Raw genomic sequence first — 20,674 nt, forward strand, 5'->3', positions numbered from 1 at the left:
AGATTTTGCGGCAAAGGGAAAGTTATTCATATACAAAAGAATTATCCAGTGCTGTTAAGCATAATAATAATTTGGGTTTTTACCTTTTTAGCCCATATGAAAACCAATCCGAATAGGAATCAAAATCATTTAATATCCTTTTGTATATATCGGATGGGAGTATCGACTTGGATATATGTATATAATATTCCGATATATATTCTCTATATGGAACAATTTAGTATTTCTAGCTCTTATGCCTTCTGAGATATTTATGCCTTAAAATAGAGTGAAAATATAAAATTTATTCTTTGGTTGGAATCTAAAATATGCTTGATTCTGATGGAATTAGTCATTCTATCATTCGCTTATTAGGTATACAGCTATACAGTTATATTATTACAGAATCTATTTAATTAAAAAACTATTCAAACAAGACATCATAATAATAAAGGAATAGTAAACACGATGCTTTGATCCCATAAAAGCTGCCTTATAGTCAGTGGTATCTTATGCTTATTCAAAATTGAGATTTTTGATTTCAGTAGTATTCATATAGTGATACGACCAACGTCTCTTATATTTGATATGTATACGCGCATACGAATTTCGAAAGATTATATATATTCCTGACAAGTATTATAAGTTAGTCAACTATAAATTCAACTGTTTGTTGATAACTCTATGTGATTGATAAGTGTTTATATCAATTTTGCAGTGCAGTGCAAAATAATACTGGCACAAAAGTGATTAATAAGCAATACGAAGCATTCTGCTCTGGCATATTAGGTCTCTGTTCTGCTTCATTATGCTGCCTCTGCACAATCAAAGGAGAAATAAATTACGAACTGACTGACTGCCAAGACTCAACACAGCTCGAAGCAATTATCAAGTCTTCAAATGGAATGGAATATACAAAGCAAAAGATGATGCTATATACTTCAATGGTATCGAATTCTTGGCATAGGCAACCAATTAAATTCGTTGAAATGAAGATCAGAGATCAACATAAGACGGATGAGAACATTGTTTATGTAATAAAATGAGATTACGACTGAGAATGCGATCTATTGAAAATTTCTTCAGCTTTTTTGACGTAATAGTAGAGAGAGATATTGTAAAACTTCTGTCAGCCAAATTAAATACCCTAATCATATCAAAAATTAAAGTTAAGTTTAAGTGAAGCTAAGTAAATACTGAGAAAACATACTTTTATTGAATGTTTAATATATATTTATAATACCATATATGGAATATATTTAAGCAAGCCCTACAGACTTCTATTTTATATATCCTTGTAAAAGTTAAGTTTAAGTGAAGCTAAGTAAATACTGAGAAAACATACTTTTATTGAATGTTTAATATATATTTATAATACCATATATGGAATATATTTAAGCAAGCCCTACAGACTTCTATTTTATATATCCTTGTAAAAGTTATCAAAAGTTAGTAGTTATTTAAACTTACATAATTATCTCAGGTATTTGAATATCTTAAATATGTATTGAAATCGTGTGCTTAAGGAGAAAAATCATCTTTTGAAACATAACCAAGAATCAGTTAGACTAAATATTTTTAAGAATTTCATTACTCTATTTTACACTCTGAAAGATAAAGCAGTAACCTTACACAGCCCAATAGGATTTAGTATTTAATTATATGATAATCGTCCTGAAATCCAAATTTGATATTTTATAGGTCTAAAATTGTGTTAAAGGTTTTAGATACCGCAAAGGTATTTCCAGAAAACAAAATTGTACTAAAACTTGACTTGCATTTTGAAGATAAAAGAAAATTCTAGCCTTAGATTCAGATTCAGTAGAGTCTTAATGGAAACTTAGTCTGATTCTTAGTAGATTATAGATTTAATTATTTATATGAATATACATTTTCTCGTATTTAGAAAATTAGTCACCCTCACCTAATGATATAATTATCTAATAAACGTATACGTTTGCAACCAATTCTCATATTTAAGATATGACTTACCCATCATAGACCCGACAAGTGGTATTGTTAATGCGCTTGTCGGACGCTCGTCGACGCCGATCCTCGAAAAGATCCTTGACGGCCGTAACGCCCAGGACGAAGATTACCGGAATCATGGCCACCTCCTTGCCAAAGGCATTGATGGCCGGCACCCAGTTAAGCAGAACGATGAAAATGAAATAGAGATTGGCAACGCGATGGAACTGTTCCAGCAGATTCTTGGGCACGAACGAGAGCAGCGTGTACTTGGTTGTGCGTATTTTGTTGCCCACGAAGTGGCCATTGGGATGCTCCCGCTTGGGCGTCTTCGGCGGCACCGTGTGATTGGGCACCACCATGCGGTAGCAGCGCTCCTCGAACTTGTCGTTGGTGTTGTAGTTGCACAGGGTGACACGTTTCCACCAGGGCGGCGCCTCGGTGCGACGCAGCGTGTATATCGATTCAGAGCGGGACGCCTGACGGGAATGGCCACGTCCGCCGGTCGCCGAACTGGGCGCCGACGGACCAAATTCACGCTCCCTGACCGGCTCGTCCTTGTGGCCGGGCGGCAGTATGAAGTCCGTCTTGGAGCCCACCCGACTGTGGCCACGCCCCGCCGGCGCTGCACTGCCCGGCGGCGAGTCTGTTATTTGACCCTGGGAAAAGGCACGTTGGTGGCCCTTCATGGCCGATTTGATGGGTCGACCGCCAGCCCCCACAGCGACAATGGCGCCGCCCCCATGGCTGACCGATCGCGCATGACCCCCACGCGAGGGACCGCCCGGGTGAAGCGTGCTGGTTGGTTGGCTGGAGACGATGGGCACGCCCGGTATGCCCGGCCCACTCGGCATGCCCACGGCCGACGTGTTGCCCACCTGATGAGTGCCCGGGAACACATAGGTGCGCTCGGGCTCCCCGCTGGTCGTCGCCGTCGGTGCAGTCGTCATCAGTGTGTGTTGGTGCTGCTGCTGCTGGAGCTGGAGCTGAGCCTGTGCCTGGGCCTGGGCCAGGTTCTCGCTGGCCAGGTTGGGCGGCGCGGAGCGCTGCTGCTGCACAACTAGAAACTTTCGGCGCAAGTCTTCGGTGTTTGCTGACGGCATCTTCGAGCGTCAACACCATGAGGTTCCTCTTGCTCTGCGATAATTCTTTCTTTCTTATTTCTTTGTTTATGTGTTTTGCTTTGCGTGTTTTAAGCAGCGGGAAGAGTCCAGTTAGCACCTCATAGAAGCAGTGCCATGCCCATCCTCTGCCATGGTCGTCATGACCAACTGCTGAAAATGAACGAAAAGAGCCGGAATCATTAGTTAGACTAAAATAATTAACAGATCCTTATGTCAGCGATAAGATTACAAGTACTGCTAATTGCACCTAAAGGTTTGTCGAACCCACAGTACGCTCGACCGACCGCCCGCCCACTCCCACTCCCACTCCCGCCCCTGACCGTACTCGAACAGATGTCTGCTGTGCTGCAAAGCGTGCCCTTGATTCCGAGCTTCCGATAAGCTTCCACAAAGCGTAAAATATCACGAAAACGAAAAGCAAACTGCGCACACAAAAAAAAACCTAAACGGCTGACAAGGTCAAAGAGTAAAGCGAGGCCATGCAGTGTGGAGAGGCATTATAAATGGATATATATTATATATATACATAAGCTATATAATATATAAATTTTTGCGTTTTATAACAAAGAGCGACAGAGTTCATGTTGCGTGTGAACTTTGTCTTAGCAAATGAGTTGAAGTCTTTACAAAGTGAATTGATGAAATTTACATAATTTTTACACTAATACTAAATACAAGTCTCAAGTTCTTAAATAAATTACATTAAATAAAATACACTCAAAATTGCATAATGATGTTTGGAAAAAATTTTGCAACTTTAACAGTTCCCACGCCCATGAAAAACATCGAAATAAATGCGACAATGTACGAATTATATGCCAATGTCTTATTGCACGAGTTTCTTTTGGTATGAAATATCCCATGAAAATTATAATTATGTATACACAACGACGAGGTATATATATAAATAAGTATACAAAGATAAACGTAGTTAGTTAAGGAGCTTTGTCGTAAGGTGTGGCATCCTGGCTACACATTCTTAACAGTACGGCAACCCTGGTACGAGAAGTACTTTGCTTGAGTAGAGAGAATCGAATCAACAAGCAAGAGAAGCAGCTCCGGTAGAGTCGTAAAAAGAGATCAATATAACTAATTTGTTCTCCTGATTGTCTATATATGTATTCGTATGATCTCATACATAATATATGTACATAAATCACCCATATTAATCATCGGCAAAGTGGAAATTGCGAATTATAAATAGCTGCAGGAATTCTACTAAAAAAACAAATTTATAAAATTATACAATCAATATCCAAAACGCTTACAACAATAAAGATTTTAAAATTGTCTAACTACTGGCAAATGACATACTCATTACTTATGGGAATGCAAATTCATAGAGAACTGTCTGACCCTAGTCCAAACTGGGTACATATTATATAATATATATTATATAGTTCAGTAAGAATTTGAGCTTTATAATAAAATGAATTCCGAGTGTCTAAAGCGTAAGTATTGCTATTGCTTACAGAGTATTTTCTGATTTAACTTCACTGATTCCTCTACTTCTCTTATTTTAATTTTATAGGGCGATAAACTAAGTCCGCTACTGTTTAGGAAAAAAAAACAACAAGAAAAACAAAAGAAATATTTGTATATATACACGCAGCTCTCGCTCTATTCGAATTTCGAACAATAAAATTGAACCGCGTGTCGACACGAAAATCTAAATTCAAATTGGGCTTATTTTTCTTCACGTTTTGGGCGTTTTGTATACACTTGCAAAATATATTTTGAATATATATACATATATATAGACATAACATGATGAATATGTATGTATATATAATATGTATGCACACCTAAGGAACTACTTTAGATTTTTCTTAAACAATTCATTTGCTTGTCTACTTAACAAAAGTTGATTCTTCCTTCCTCTTTGTCTTGATTATTTTATATATAAATATATATACGTAAATATGCTCTGATATCTCTCTATATCATGAATATATCTATATAAAATTTATACAGAGTGTGTTATATATTATATATTTATTTCGTATCCTTCTTCAACATTTTTTTATTAAGGCATTTATCAATATATTTTGGGTTTCCTTTCTATACGAAACTTTATCGATGATTTATTGTTGTATTTAGAAAAATTCGAGACTTAAAAAACAATATTATTGCTTATATATAAAACACTCATAAACATTTACTAGATGGCAATACAAATGCAAAAGCCTTTTGATTTATTGATGATTGATCGCTGATCAATGATAAGAAGTTGGATTCATCTATATATTATTATATTTATTTATATTTTATTGCAATTATCGAAAATAATGTGAATGTACGATAAGATGGCAGAAGACAAAGAAACAATTATGGAAGGCTTAAAATTGTTTGCAAGGCGTATTATTGATAATGATTAACTATATAGATCATCAACTGAAAATATATTACTAATTAAGATCTTATAAAATAAAGATACGTTTTTTATATAGTATGATTGGGACAATTATAGAACTCATTCTAATTTCACTCACTTTAATTTCAGTTTTATATCATAATTCAAAATTTGATCTGAATAATGTATAGTAAATTTCAGCGGCCAATTCTGATAATAATTTATGGTATTTTTTATGCATTCCTTCTATGTATAAATTCTAATTTATGTATAGATTAGTTTATAATTGTCAGCGATTCAAGGCTAATCGGTTTTCAAATAACCTACGCATTGAAGCGTATAACTGCATATATCGTATATATATATACGATTCTATACACAGTCGTTCCACATTGTATATTTTGTTAATTTTGTATGTGCGCAACTTCTACGACCAAGTCCCAATTTTAGAGGTACTAAAAGATGTATCGAAAATGTATTATTATTGCCTGGAAATCGATAATTTTGCATTTCATATAAATACATTGAACTTTACAGTCTTTCAAAAATATTGTATAAATATTTATGCCCTAGCAATTGCCATTCCATCTGGCCTACTGATAAACAATAATATTGTTTTAGCATTTCGCAGAGCTCTCGGCATTGTTTACCGCTCGCAGTTTATTTCGCATGGGTGTTGCGTGCTCTGTATTCAATATTCCGGCTAAAAATAGAGTTCCATTACCCCCAAAAGGGAAAATCGCGAACAGAACAAACTTACGAAACGAATCGAACCCAATTCATCTGTTGAAATGGGCCAAATACTTTGAAGTCAGGCCACAAAGTGATTAAAAACGATTCGAGCAAATTAACTAAAGCGCGGGTGCGACCAGATATGAGAGAATTTACGACGAAAAGTCGGTTTACATTAAGGCAGGCAACTAGCGTTGACTATCCTATATATAAGATATATTCGCAATAAAATAGAATTGAGTAATTATTTTGGGTCTAAGAGCTATCTGTGATTAGTTAAAATCAATTTTGTGTTAATTACTAACTAATAGCTAACAGCTATTACTACCACTACTACAATTACTAAAAGAAACTGTATTATTGCTGATCCAATTACTTTTACTAAGAGTCATATTAATATTTGTCGAATAACTGTTGCCTAGACTTTTCTACTTATCTACTACTAAATATGTTCACTGCTTTTTCGAATCGTTAGTGTTACTACTACTACTATTGTTACTACTACTACTAGAAATACTACTAATTTTGTTACTTCTACTTTTAGAAATACTACTAATGTTGTTACTACTACTACTAAAATTACTACTAGTATTACAACCACTACTACGACTATTAGTACTATTACTACTATACTAATACTCTTAATACTACAGGTATTGCTATTACTACTACTATTCTACTACTATTGGACAAACCATAAATTAATATTTGTATTATATTTGAATCTGAGTTACCATAATATATTTCTCAAATTTATATACGAAATATGCATAATCAGTACCTGACAAGTAAATGCTTTGATCTATATCCATCAATCTTATGAAAAGTTTTGAATTGCATTTCGGATATTTCCTCATTCACTCTAAAAGCTACTGTGTAAGGGAAATTCAATTTAGATGAGGGCATGGCAGAGGGCATATGCCATGATGAAACATCTGTTAGAACAGCTGTTCTAATTGCCTCTGGCTGTCTGTTCCAATTAAAGTTTGTTACAAATTAGAGATATATATACCTGAGGGTATGCCACATATATTTTCTGCTAAAATGATCTTTAGATCTTTCATTGTGTAGAATTGAAAATAAATTACCAGAAAATAAGAACATAATTAGCGACGTTAAAAATAAATCATTTTGGGTTTTTATACTACAGAATAGATACTAAATTCGTTTATTTGTTGTTTTGCATTTTTCTCTACACATTTGGTAATTGAACGCTTCTTGGCTTTGTGCTTCTATTATATATATATCAGTTAATGCACTTGAGCTATGCCAGCTGTGCCATTAACCGGTCAAGCGATTCATTTTCACATCAACGAATGCTTATTATATTTTGTTTCTGTTACCCCATTAGGAATGATTCAGATAGAATAGCGTTGAGTGTGAATAAAAACGTGTTTGTAGTAAATCGCTTCATAACTCTTTATTACTCATATTTTGAATAAATAACATTTATAGTATATATAGAAAAGGGGCGTACCGCATTGAAAACAATGACAGAAAACATTACTTATAAACGATTGTGGACAGGCTTATACGATATCTATATATATCATTTTATTGTTGCTATTGGTGATATTGCTATTTATATAATATATATAGGGATATTTACATTATAACTTGTATTGTAGAAAATAAAAAAATAAATAAATAAATAAATAACAAATGAAAAAAATTGGCAAATACATATTTGGTAAATACAACGTTAGTTAGAATATTACATTTTATATGATATTTATTTATATAATGTTTTTTAAAGTTTTTAGAAAAAGTTTGCTTCTATCACACTTACAGTTTATATAAATAGTATTGTATACTACTGTCAAAGTCTTTAAGACGAATCTTGAGGATATATCAATTTACAGGGTATATACATTTGAGTATATAAATTGGCTACATATTTTTTATAAAACTACAATTTATCATTTGACAGATTTAATTACATATGTATTTACTTCAGTCATATTAAATTAAGAAAGTATCTGCATATCTTATACAATTAAATAATCTATATATTTAATATTCAAATGCAAATTCAAAAAGAATTCCAATACAAATAACAAAGAATTTGTCAACTGTGAGAAATTTAAATTGAATATATGTATGTATATATATAAATATATATAAATATTAGTCCATTAATTGTCGATAGCAAAATAATGAATACGGAATTGCCAACCCACCACCCACACACACACAGACACACAATGGAGTCATTCTGCGAGGTGTCGCATGTGACAGAGCATGAGAATAATTGTTTGATGGGCGCGTGAGAGCCCCCTCATTGCGGCAGGCAAAACAACGAAACGCGAACACAAAAGTTGCACGACTAATAAATAACGGTTGCTACGAACGGGTCTGGAGGCGGGGCTCAATCAGTCAATAGGCGCCGAGTGGACTATCGCTGGGCACTGCGTGAGATTGTGGCCGAGTTTACCTGTCGGAAAGGGGGAAGGAAAATGAGGAGGAAAAGCGTGCAATTTGGTACAATTAATTAATCTAGAAAATTATTCAATTATTTCATTTCGATTCGTTTTCGATTATTTGCCAATAAGACTCAGATCCTACTTTAGCTATTCATGGGATACGGAACTTGTATTAGTTCAGGCCAATTATGGATAAATTTTTGTTTCCAATTAAGTTTAGCTTAGATGAAATGATAAGCAACCAATATATCATTGCGGATTATGAAAATACTTTGACACTGAACAAGAAACAGTTTATTAGTTATATAAATTGCTGAACCATTTAGATATCCCATTTCTAGCTATATTTTATTTAATAAAAATCTATATATGCAGATATAAATCTGAGTATCTCCTAGTCTATCATCCTCAAATATGTCAATCTATATTGTTTTTATTAAAAATTTGGAACAGAATATGCAAAAAAATGCCCCAGTTTATTTAAGCTATGACCCATTGGATAAAAATCCAAGTCAATTTAAATATTTCTAACGGATTTGAAGCTAAGGTCATTTATGCATAGAGTGTGCTAAATAAAAAAAAAATTAAAAAAAAAAATAAATAAAAAGAGATCCGTTAGGCAAACTTCATTTCAAAGTAAAGCTTTGAAAGCAAGTCTTGCGATTTAGCCACAGCAATTAATCTTGTTTGGCAAAAAACGAACCGGATACTTGAACGGGATATATCAAAATCATACAAAAAACGGATGTGAGTGGTTTGTATATATGTACATTAATATACTCAGATACATGTATAAATATTTATATATATCAAGCTAGCAACAAAAGTTTAAAAAGTTTATTTTCCGTCACTTTCGACTTATCAGCAAAGTGCCCTGCCATCAGCGATTATTTTGCTGTTCATTAAGTTGATATATTTATACGATATATATACTATATATAATGAAGCTATTAAACACAATATATATGTATACTATATATATACATATATATGTATACCAGCTTCAGCAATCTGGTTTAATATACATTTTTTGTATGCAATCGAAGCGAACTTTATGACCATTAAATGCAATTACACTGGCCTCCTTCCAATTCCATATTTGATTATACCGGTCAACAGGATTTGTTAATTAAGAATTATTTTTAAAATGTCAAAAGTCGACAGTCCATGACTTTTTCTGGTTTCCAATTTATATATACTCTTATAATATTGCCGATATTTCCAAGTTTGCTTGTTTAGTTCATTTAAGAAGATTATGCTGAAGACAGCTTCAACTCTATAGAGCAGACAGGAACAACATTATCATAAATATAAAAAATATTTAGAATATAATGATATGTATACATACATTTAAAATTACTACGACTACTGCAGCTAGGGTATTTTATAGTTGTAGACGCCCCGTTATAGTAATCTTACTCTTAAATAGCAGTCGATTAAAGAGCAGATTAATCTAATTGAGGTTATTATTATTTTTATCTGCAGAATTTCAGATGAACCATGCTCATTAATAAATGTCTCTCAATGGATTCAGAACCAGGCTAATTTTATTTTTAATAACCTTTAAATACAAACTAGATTAGTCCGATGACTATCAGATCGCTCAAAACTATCAATTATCGTTCAGTTTTCAGGTTTCTAACTGCAATATATATGCGTAATATTTCAATAAAAGCGCAGTTCAGGGTTTATGACGCCAGCTCCGGGTACTATAAAATACATTAATAGGGAATTCAGTGAAACTGTTCAGATAAGGAAATTCGCGTGAAATGTCAGCCACATATCACTCGTTCCAGGCGAGTTATCGAATTTCAAAACATACCAAGTATACCGTACACACATAATTGTTAGGGTATAGAGAATTTAATTAACTGTACGTGTAGTGGGTAATCATGAAAAATTAACGATCTCAAAGTTTAGAAAAATAAGTTTGAAATAAATAAAAGTCCATATACTATATATGTATATAATCTAATAGATATATATAAATTAATAAATTTATTGCAATATACAAATCAAATATTTCAAATCTAACTGAGATTTAATTTTTACAAATTGGAGAAATAGAGTGTAGGTAAATAGGAGAACTATTCAAACCTTTTTATTTCATTAATGTATGTTAAAGAGTATCTCTTACTCGTGCACTGTTTATCAGTAAGTAAACAGAAAGACGAATTGAGTAGTTCATTTGGGTTGTTAGAAGTACGCCAATAACAAACGCAACAAAATACAAATAAATTAAATGCCGGTTTTAATTAGTATTTGTCTATTTTGGTATTTATCTGCTAAGCAAATGCGAACCTAAAATTGGCGAATAACAAGAATAATTGCAGACGTTAAAGCAAAGCGCGCAACACTTGAACAAAGCAGAAAACGGAACGAATGCGAGCTGCGTATCGCTTCTAATATATCTCTATTTATACACATGTGTGTGTGGCCGTGTGTGTCAGTATGTGAATCGGCGGCTGTCGTGTGCTGCTGCTGCTGCAGCGGCAATTGGAGTCAATTGGCAGCGCCACGTTTACAGTTACCGAAGCCACGCGTACAGCGAGCGCCCGAGGGAGATTGAGAGCGGGAGAGTGCGAATGCGAATGCGATAACGTCAAGTAGGTTGCATAGCCAAAGATGGAAAGAACAACAAATGTCAAATAGAAAATGAGAGAGAGGGAGAGAGCGACATCTTTACAATGTGCAGATCAGTGTTGTTCATTTTGCTTTTTCCCGTCAAATCTAGCTTTATTATGACTGGGAACCAAGAAATCTGGATATTTTTAGAAATATATTTATACATATGTATATGACAAAATTGAGAGCTCGATTATTTTGTAATTGATTAATGTGTACAAGAGTCTTTTTGTAATTTTTTTAGAATGTTCACTTTCATTACCTTAAGAAATAAGTTATTTTTGATAAAAAGTTGGCAGCACTGGTGCAGATGGACAGTCTGAAGAGCAATAAAAACATTTGGAATGTGAAATGAACTGCAAACGTGCTTCTGCAGTCGAATAGCGCAAAGGGGGCATTGATTACGTCTGGGTAAACTAAATTAAATTCTATTCGTTTATCTTCATTCTTAATTTACTCAGATTGTTTGCCGTTGCAATTCATTGAAATGGAGCTGGTTGGAGCAGTTCCAATGTGAATACTTGAGAATTACTTACTATATTGTAGATAGTAATATAAAAAAAGTATAATATAAGAATATAGGTTAATTACTGAGCTTTTAAAACTTAGGTATTAATACAGAGGCAGATGGGAAGAAATAAAAGTATTTAGTCTTATATTCAATTTCATAAAAATTCCATTACCCAAGATAAATTGCGTCTGCTGTCAAGCAATGTCGATTTTTATTACTTAGCAATTATTTGCTAAACATTAATTAATTCTTATATTCTGAAAATATTTACTTTTATACCTGCATAAAAATTCCAGTACACAATCTAATGCCGATTGTTATTGCTTAGCTATAATTTTTTTTTCGGGAATTTCTAATTTCAAAGCGGGCAGCGTATTAGCCTTGCCTTTCTAAGAAATTGACATTTGCTCAAGACTTTTTGTCTCTCGTGCTAAGCGGTTTGTGTGCCGTGTCACGCAACTGTAGACAGGACACGCTCATTGTTCTATGGGATCACAAAGGTTGCTCCGTAATACCAATGGAAGAATCCATTTCCCATTTCGAACAAATTGCAAACTTAATTGGAAGTTTATTAAATAAATACCAAATTTGGTAGCGTGTTAGCCTCATATGACTGACATACACAAATGGGCATATTGGTTCTACTTTGAGCTAGTTCATCTTTATGTAGGGGAATGCACTCTTATACGTATAAGAGGAAATAGAAATTTGTTTGTTGCTGATCTGATTAAAAGTTTATTTATTGAATACCAGAAATTTATGTTATATTGATTTGGGAAAATCTTGATACTAAGAGAAATACACTCCGATACGTGTAAGATGAAGTGGAACTTTGTTAGCCCACCATACCAAATTTGGTATCGTGTTATCCTCACTGCCAGATACAAACGGTTGACTACTTAGTTCCCATCGTCATAAGGAAATACACTCTTATACGTATAAGAGGAAGTGGAAGAAGTAGATAGAGGCAGCAAAGTAACACAGTAGATGAGGCCGTCAACATAAAACTGAGTTCGCGTAGGCCACAAATGGCGATTGGCAGCGTGCAAGAAGCTGCTGAGGCTGAGACTGAGATTGTGGAACTGGTTCTAAGCAACTAACTCGTTTTGTAAGTTGCTTTTTGCGCTGCTGCCTTCAGCGTACAGTGCAATAAAAATATGTTTAATTTAGCAAATATATAAAAACTCGTTTTTCATTTGTATTTTTCTCTTTCGAAACTTACCCAATAAAAATAAATAAATCTTCTTGAAGAGTTCTGATATGGTAATCCTTTAAGTCACTTTTTAATTGATTTTATTTGAATATAGATATATATATATATATAATTTTTTATTTTATTTATTTGTATTTCTTTTTGTACAATCACACACGTATTAATTATATAGATATATGTATTTGCTATTTTTATGATAAAAATGAGACGATATTTTGAGCATAGCAACAACAAATCATAGCCGAGGTCAACAACAGCAACACGAAGAGGAAGAAGTAGAAGTAGAAGAAGAAGAAGAAATGCAACAGCTAGAGCCAGAGCAATATAACGTAAGACAAGACATGAGAAGTGAGAGAAGTGCCGACGTTGTTAATTCCTTGAAATTGGCGTCAAATTTCATTAGATGCAATTTTTTCAATTAATAAATTTAATTATGGTTTGCGCCTCTCCTCCAATACTTTCATCGCGCCACAAACAACAAATAACACGCAACACAGCGCGAACAAGCCGCTCACTTTTTATTTATTTATTTTTTTCTTTGGCTGGCTCATATAACACGTATGTATGTACATTTATTTCTTAACTAACTCGATCGCTGTTGTTGGCGTTAAGAATTTAAATACAATTTTGGCCCATTTTCATTTTCACTTTTTCACACACACAACGCGAAACGCGCTACACACACACACTCTCACACTCACACATAAACAGTAGTTTTATATTTTTATTATAGCTTTTGATTAAAACTCATAATCATTTACATTGCAACGTGTAATTTATTTGCAGAAAATTATTTATATCTTCGGCAACACAAGAAAACAACAAACGACGACGGAAATGTAAGAACTAAAAAATAACAACAAACGCGTCCATCCCGTTCAATGTTTTTTTTTGACTGACCAAAACTACTATTATCGATGTGCTTTCGTTTAAGTCATCGATGCAATGGTCGGAAATATCGATGTATCGACGATACTCGTCTCAGCGATACTTGTTAACATTAAATTTAGTAGTGTTAGTAATTTAATTTAAATTATTTCTTTTTTAATCTAAAGATTATTTTCATCAATGCTTTGAATAAAAATATTCAGTTGAGAAATATGTTAAGTTTTTATATAAACGGAGTATGCGATTTTAATCAAATGAAATATTGTTACACACCTACTAAACATTCTTATATTACATGTCTTGTACGTAAATTGTAAAAAAATTAGCGTTATTTTTTGGAATTTGTATTGTTTTTGTTTTGAATAGATAGCAAAATGCGTTGTTTTCAGTAACGCGCCAATAGTAGGATGAACGTTAAAGCCGAAAGCTTATTCAAAACGCTTAACAAATCAGCGAGTTAAGTTAACAGCTGTTAAGTTAACAGCTGTTCCATGTAGTAAGACCATCTGCAAGAAATACTGAAATCCGTCGATGATAAATGAAGTTGTTGGCATTTTCTAGCGAGTAGAGAAAATCCGTATTGAACGAAAAGTGTAAAAACGTCGACAACGTCGCAAAGTGAAAACCTTTCAATTTTAAGAAGAGTTGCTGCTGCTGCTTACTAATTAAAAAGAAAAAGAAAAAAAAAAAAAACTAACATGAATGAGGAATACGATGCGATAGTTCTGGGCACTGGCCTCAAGGAGTGCATATTGAGCGGCATGCTCTCCGTTTCTGGCAAGAAAGTGCTGCATATTGATCGCAACAAATACTATGGCGGCGAGTCGGCCTCCATTACGCCGCTGGAGGAGCTCTTCCAGCGGTACGGTCTGGAGCCGCCTGGTGAGAAATTTGGGCGTGGCCGCGACTGGAACGTGGACTTGATACCCAAGTTTCTAATGGCCAATGGCCAACTGGTGAAGCTACTGATACACACGGGCGTCACCCGTTATCTGGAATTCAAGTCGATTGAGGGCAGTTACGTTTACAAGGGTGGAAAAATTGCCAAAGTGCCGGTGGATCAAAAGGAGGCGCTGGCATCCGATCTCATGGGTAAGTGCAAGTAGAACTACAACAATATTAAGCGGAATCAGGAACCGGAAGACCCCTATCCGATTGGACCTTTAACTGTGAAAGCAGAAAGTACATGCGAAAATTTATATGCATGTATGTATGTGTGTATACATACTTCGCATTTAGCTGCGCGCTCCCCTTTTCCGTTTTCTCTCTCTCCATGTTTCTTTGTCTACGCTTGCTTGCGGCGATTGGCACTCGCTGGTGTTGCTTTTGCTCTGACTGTGACACGTATTTGTAGAGGGTCTCTCTCTGTGTTCTAAGCATATATGCATGTGTGTGTGTGAGTGTTGTCTGCGTTTCAGCATTTAAAGCCTCCCATTTTTTCCTGTTTGCTGCCCCCTTTTAATACATTTAGTTTTAGTTGTATAAAATGATTTATAGAATGTCTAAGAAAATTTAATTACTTTTCTTATAATTATATATACATATTTATATATGTATATTCGTATTAGATATATATATATTTATATATGCAGTCCAATTAGAATTATGGAGTTGCCAGCTGTTTGCCATGCGCTCTGTGGCAACCCTGTGCATACCTTTCAGGCAATTAACCGTTGCGCTGATTCATTTTTCTACACCTGTGTGTGGTGTTATGGCTGCGGCTCTGTGGCTATTGTTGCTGCTTTTGTTTTGGCATGAAATTGTTTAAACAATTACTAGTTGCCAACTACAAAACGCAATTAGCCAATCACGCTCCATTTATGACTATCTTTAATTTTGTTTTCTTTTCATTTTTTCATTTATTTTATTTTATAATTTGTTTATTTCCCTGTAAATTTCTCCTCCATTCAGTTGATTTGCCAATTTCTTTAGTTTGGCCATAGCGAGCAGGCTCGCAAGGTGCATTGAACCCTTCACTTAGAGCCTTCACGACAGAATGACGTCACTCCGACTTCGACTGGCCGGCTGGTGGTGTTTTAGCCCTTAAATTAGCACTGTCAATTGTGTGTCCCCATTTGGATGTATGAGAGTTTTAAAGACAACGAAATGTTCATATGTGTATATTGCGGGTTTCTGTTGTTGATGTGTTTGTGTGCATATGCTACCCCATAAAGTACATATATCATAAATTCGTAGTCAGCAAGGTATTTTTTAATATAACTTGTGTAAGCTCAATTAATTATAAATATGTGGACATATTTCCTATATTGAATGTAAGGAAAAGCTCATTATGCATATAAGAAAGTGGGTTTGGGTATTTACTAGTCGATTATATAGTTATTCTAGAAATTTCCATGTAAAGACTTTGAGGCTTTATATAACAAATCAGTTAAGATGATTTTATGCTCGTTCATGAGAAAGAGCATATTGCTTAACATACAACAAGTAATATATAAAGATATTCAAAATTTAAAAACAAATTAACCTACAGTTAATATAGTATCCCAATTGATACTACTTATATATCCGTTAATACTGACTTGCCTCTGAATTTGCTTTATATCCACATCAGGTATGTTCGAGAAGCGCCGCTTCCGCAATTTCCTGATCTACGTGCAGGACTTCAGAGAGGATGACCCAAAGACCTGGAAGGACTTCGATCCCACCAAGTCCAACATGCAGGGATTGTACGACAAGTTCGGTCTGGACAAGAACACGCAGGACTTTACGGGCCATGCCCTGGCACTGTTCCGTGACGATGAGTATTTGAATGAGCCGGCTGTTAATACCATACGACGAATTAAACTGTATTCGGATTCGCTGGCGAGATATGGCAAGTCGCCCTATCTATATCCGATGTACGGCTTGGGCGAGCTGCCACAGGGCTTTGCCCGTCTCTCGGCCATCTATGGCGGCACCTACATGCTGGACAAGCCCATTGACGAGATTGTGCTGGGCGAGGGTGGCAAGGTGGTGGGCGTGCGATCGGGTGAAGAGATCGCCAAATGCAAGCAGGTGTACTGCGATCCCAGCTATGTGCCCGAAAAGGTAAGTGGAACTCTGACCTAATTGTCGTCTACAAATTCTATATGATGCCTTTCATTGAACAGGTGCGCAAGCGTGGCAAGGTCATCCGTTGCATTTGCATCTTGGACCATCCAGTGGCAAGCACTAAGGATGCCCTCTCCACTCAAATTATCATTCCACAAAAGCAAGTCGGTCGCAAATCGGACATTTATGTATCGCTGGTCAGCTCCACTCATCAGGTGGCCGCCAAGGGCTGGTTTGTGGGCATGGTCTCCACCACAGTGGAGACTGAGAATCCGGAGGCGGAAATCAAGCCCGGCCTCGATCTGTTGGAGCCGATTGCACAAAAGTTTGTCACCATTTCGGATTACTTGGAGCCGGTCGACGATGGGCTCGACTCACAGATCTTTATCTCTGAATCGTATGATGCCACCACGCATTTCGAGACCACTTGCCTGGATGTTCTAAACATCTTCAAGCGCGGCACTGGCGAGACGTTTGACTTCTCCAAAATCAAGCACGAGCTCGGCGATGAGGAACAGTAAATGGCAACGGTTCGGTTCTTTGGTGGATGGATGGATGGACGGATGGGTGGAAGGGCGTTTCAAGCAAACACAAGGGTCACGCTGTTCAGACCATCTTTCAGCTCGAGCAACTGCAACCAGCATCTCTTAAACATCTGCGTCGCTCTGCGGCAATGACCCGACAATTGAATTAAAAACAAAACAAACAACAACAATAAAAACAAAAGCGATATAAATACCCAAAAACAAAAACAAATTTAAAAACAATTCGAAGAATTCAAAAACACAAAACAACAAAATAATTGCGAAAACAAATTGTATTAAATCCGCAACATGTTTTTCCATCAGTTCATAGACGCATAATATTTTTGTGTGTATCGAAATTTTAGACATGTAATAAAAAAAAAAAACAAAAAAAAAAAAAAAAGCTTGCTTATCGCAATATTGGATACATATATATATATATACATGCATAGGAATACACTCACATTATAATACGAAATATACAGCAAACGGCGCATTATAGAACACATAGCCTAATACATCTCGAGTCACATACGTGGAGCAAATTATGTATTAGCAAAAATTGATTGTTGTGAAAAATATTGATATATACCCCTAGCTATCTATCTCTCTCACTCACTCTTAGCAGACACTTTCCCTCGTGCCCCAAAAACCAGCCAGATTTATCCAATATAGCGCCTGCTCCTTAAACAACCATATATAGAGAATGTTCCCCAAAAGAAATGTGCTACGCTCGATGTGCTTGCGAATCAGTTGTAAACGATAAATATTTATAACACCCATAATATATGCATATATGTGTATATGTATATGTATATTGCTATCAATAGTTGCTTGGTTTTGTTTTGTGATTGAAGATTTGTGCACAAGAAACCACAAAGACCCAAAACATATATATATATATCAATATATATAAATATTATAAACGATTCTATGTACACGCAAAATGCATCAAATAAAGTTTTGTAATCCAAAGCCAAGCTGAAGAAAAAAAGAAGAAATGAAAAGCAAATCGAATTGCATCGTCGGAAAATGTAAACATGAAATTATTATTTGAGCATCCGTATATATATTTGTATAAATATATATATAGGCAGCGATACGAGAACAGGTCTACAAAACTATGGTATTCCGCATTTTCTGAATTTACATTTTTAATAAAAATTACATAAAAAAAAATTCCAAGAAATTCATTTGTTGTATAGGGTAAGTGAGATAAAAAACGTAACTAGACGAAGAATTCCTTTCCATGCTCTCCACTTTTATAAAATAAGCATGTTGGTGGAAGTTCATAAACTGATGTGAAATTTTAGGAGACAGGAATATAAAATATATTTTTCCATATATTTATATAGGACAGGTTTATTATTCTGGCCTTTCATTCATTCTCATATCCCATTAAGAATATATAATCTTATGGAATGAGCTAAAATTCCAAATTAAATACTTTATTTATTCTTAATTTATTTATTTATTTTTGTTTTTTTATCCTTATCTATATTTATCCTATGTATTCTTTATAATTTTGGTTGTTTCGCTTAAATGGTCCTCAAGCTTTGGATCCAAGTCAGGGGTTATAAGTAAGTGAGATGAGTTTTCCAGGGCTAATATCAGTTTTTAGTGCATGAATATATACGTATGTATATATTTGAATATATACATGTGTATTATTTTCATAATATATATGAGAACATATGTACATATGAACAACGAAAAAGAGGTTCAGTTGGCCGCTATGACAGAAGGCGTGGCAGAATACTTCTGGCTGTTATGGGTATTTTCAAAACAAATTTTCCTGAAAGTGTATTTTCTATAATTATTTTTTTATTTAATTATTTTTTTTTTATATATTTAAAATCTGTCCATTTGGACATACGTAAATAATTACATAAAATATTTTTTATTAAATAATGGACAGCTATATAAAGACTCTTATCGAGCTCTATATTCACTTAAAGCTTACTTTAAAGCGACCCACTGCATTTATAGCCCAAAGGATAAAGTAACGACATCCGGTTACCTGTCTGGGCCTGTGTGTGTGTGTGTGTTTGGGTCTGCGTGTATATTGTCGTTGACAGTTTGCTTGAGCAAAGGCCAAGATTTTCGATTTCCGTTTAAGACGGTCAATAAAGCTTCAGCTTTCAGGTTTATCAAAATCAAAATAATTTAGTCTGCTGACTGTAGATTACTTTAAGTCAGAAAGGTCAGTAAAGGAATAGCTGACAGTTATGTTGATTACGTAGATTTTACTTTAATGGTATGAAAAATCAGATATTGAGATAAAAACTCTGTGCTAGGTGGTACAAATAAAAGCTCCAAAGATAAGAGGTGCTCAAACATAAAATTCATATTAAAGTGTCTTGGTATGGGAAGTTTATTAAGTATTTGTTTTAGAGCTTCTGCATGATTATAGATTGAGGCATTTCAGATGTCTAAAACCATTGTTAACAATATCATGGAATATATGAAATATGGATCGTATCAAATACATGATCTTTCTTAAATATCCTCAGCTAAGCATGCACGATTGTATGCAATTTCATGTGCCCAAATATCCATCTCAAAAACTGAATCTGAAGTGTCAGATTGTCCGACTAATAATAAAACTGTTGAGACCAAATACTGTTTTAGACCAAATTCTTAAAAGATCTTAATTGTTATGTTAAATTATCTCATTCAAATTCCATAAATACATAGATATTATTAGATCATCTAAAATAATTTCAATCGTAAGTGTGTTTACAATAATAATATAATATAGATGAATCGATGTTATTCAGTGTGAAACGAACTGTTTTCTGTTCAAAACCGTTGTGCAGAGTCCTTGGGCAATTGATTGGGATTAACGACGTTGCGCTGCATGATTGCAGACACTGCAGAACACGTCCTTCAAATGGAACAGGTCTTTGACCACACTCGTTGCGATACACGCTCTTTAAAAGCAAAAGGGGTATATTCGGCAAATTTGATAAACAATTTATATAGGTATTATAGATTATCTAATAAATTTGAAAGGCATAAATAATAAGTGACTCACAAAATCAGATGATGATGATAAGAATATTCTTTTTAATTTTCCCACATTTTCACACGGTGAGTATTACGTAGTCGGTATGATTCTACTGCTCTGTTTAAACTTGTTATGGATGCTTTTTGTTAACTGGGCAACTGCCAGTCAAAAAGTTTGGCGCCCATCGCAGCATGCAAGTCACATACACAAGGGAGTGAAAATTTGACTTGGTCGTCGTCGTCGTCGTCGTCGTCGCCATCGTCATCGGCGCAG

The 20,674-nt window shown here is 34.8% G+C and overlaps 2 protein-coding genes across 10 annotated transcripts in view; one reads left to right on the top strand and one right to left on the bottom strand.

The window, feature by feature from the left end:
- Window positions 1-13,846, bottom strand: part of LOC108611610 (phospholipid-transporting ATPase VD) — a 37,874-nt gene extending 24,028 nt beyond the window's left edge. For 2 of the 9 annotated variants that reach the window (XM_018004342.2, XM_089465295.1), the window contains exons 1-3: window positions 13,690-13,846; window positions 12,938-13,113; window positions 1,972-3,221 (exon numbers count right to left, since the gene is read on the bottom strand). In XM_018004342.2, the coding sequence (XP_017859831.1) occupies window positions 1,972-3,050 (1,079 nt within the window). In that variant the 5' untranslated portion in view covers window positions 3,051-3,221; window positions 12,938-13,113; window positions 13,690-13,846. Of the gene's footprint in view, window positions 1-1,971; window positions 3,222-12,937; window positions 13,114-13,443 lie in introns of all 9 variants that reach the window. The other 7 variants (XM_089465297.1, XM_089465299.1, XM_018004341.2 and 4 more) reach the window with 7 other exon arrangements.
- Window positions 13,847-14,090: 244 nt separating this feature from the next.
- Window positions 14,091-17,848, top strand: Gdi (GDP dissociation inhibitor). The gene is made up of 3 exons (XM_018004470.2): window positions 14,091-14,908; window positions 16,389-16,864; window positions 16,927-17,848. Exons 1-3 carry the CDS (start codon window positions 14,515-14,517, stop codon window positions 17,386-17,388), a joined length of 1,332 nt encoding a protein of 443 aa, XP_017859959.1. The 5' UTR covers window positions 14,091-14,514; the 3' UTR covers window positions 17,389-17,848.
- The last annotated feature ends 2,826 nt before the right edge of the window (window positions 17,849-20,674 follow it).

This window comes from Drosophila arizonae, chromosome 3 (assembly GCF_054131065.1).
Source record: "Drosophila arizonae isolate 15081-1271.41 chromosome 3, UAZ_ARI_1.0, whole genome shotgun sequence".
NCBI lineage: Eukaryota > Metazoa > Arthropoda > Insecta > Diptera > Drosophilidae > Drosophila > Drosophila arizonae.

Coding starts and splice junctions, on each gene's coding strand:
- Gdi (XM_018004470.2), top strand. CDS start 14,515: ATGAATGAGGAATACGATGCGATAGTTCTGGGCACTGGCCTCAAGGAG. Junction 14,909..16,388: donor GCTGGCATCCGATCTCATGG/GTAAGTGCAAGT, acceptor TATCCACATCAG/GTATGTTCGAGAAGCGCCGC. Junction 16,865..16,926: donor CCAGCTATGTGCCCGAAAAG/GTAAGTGGAACT, acceptor TTCATTGAACAG/GTGCGCAAGCGTGGCAAGGT.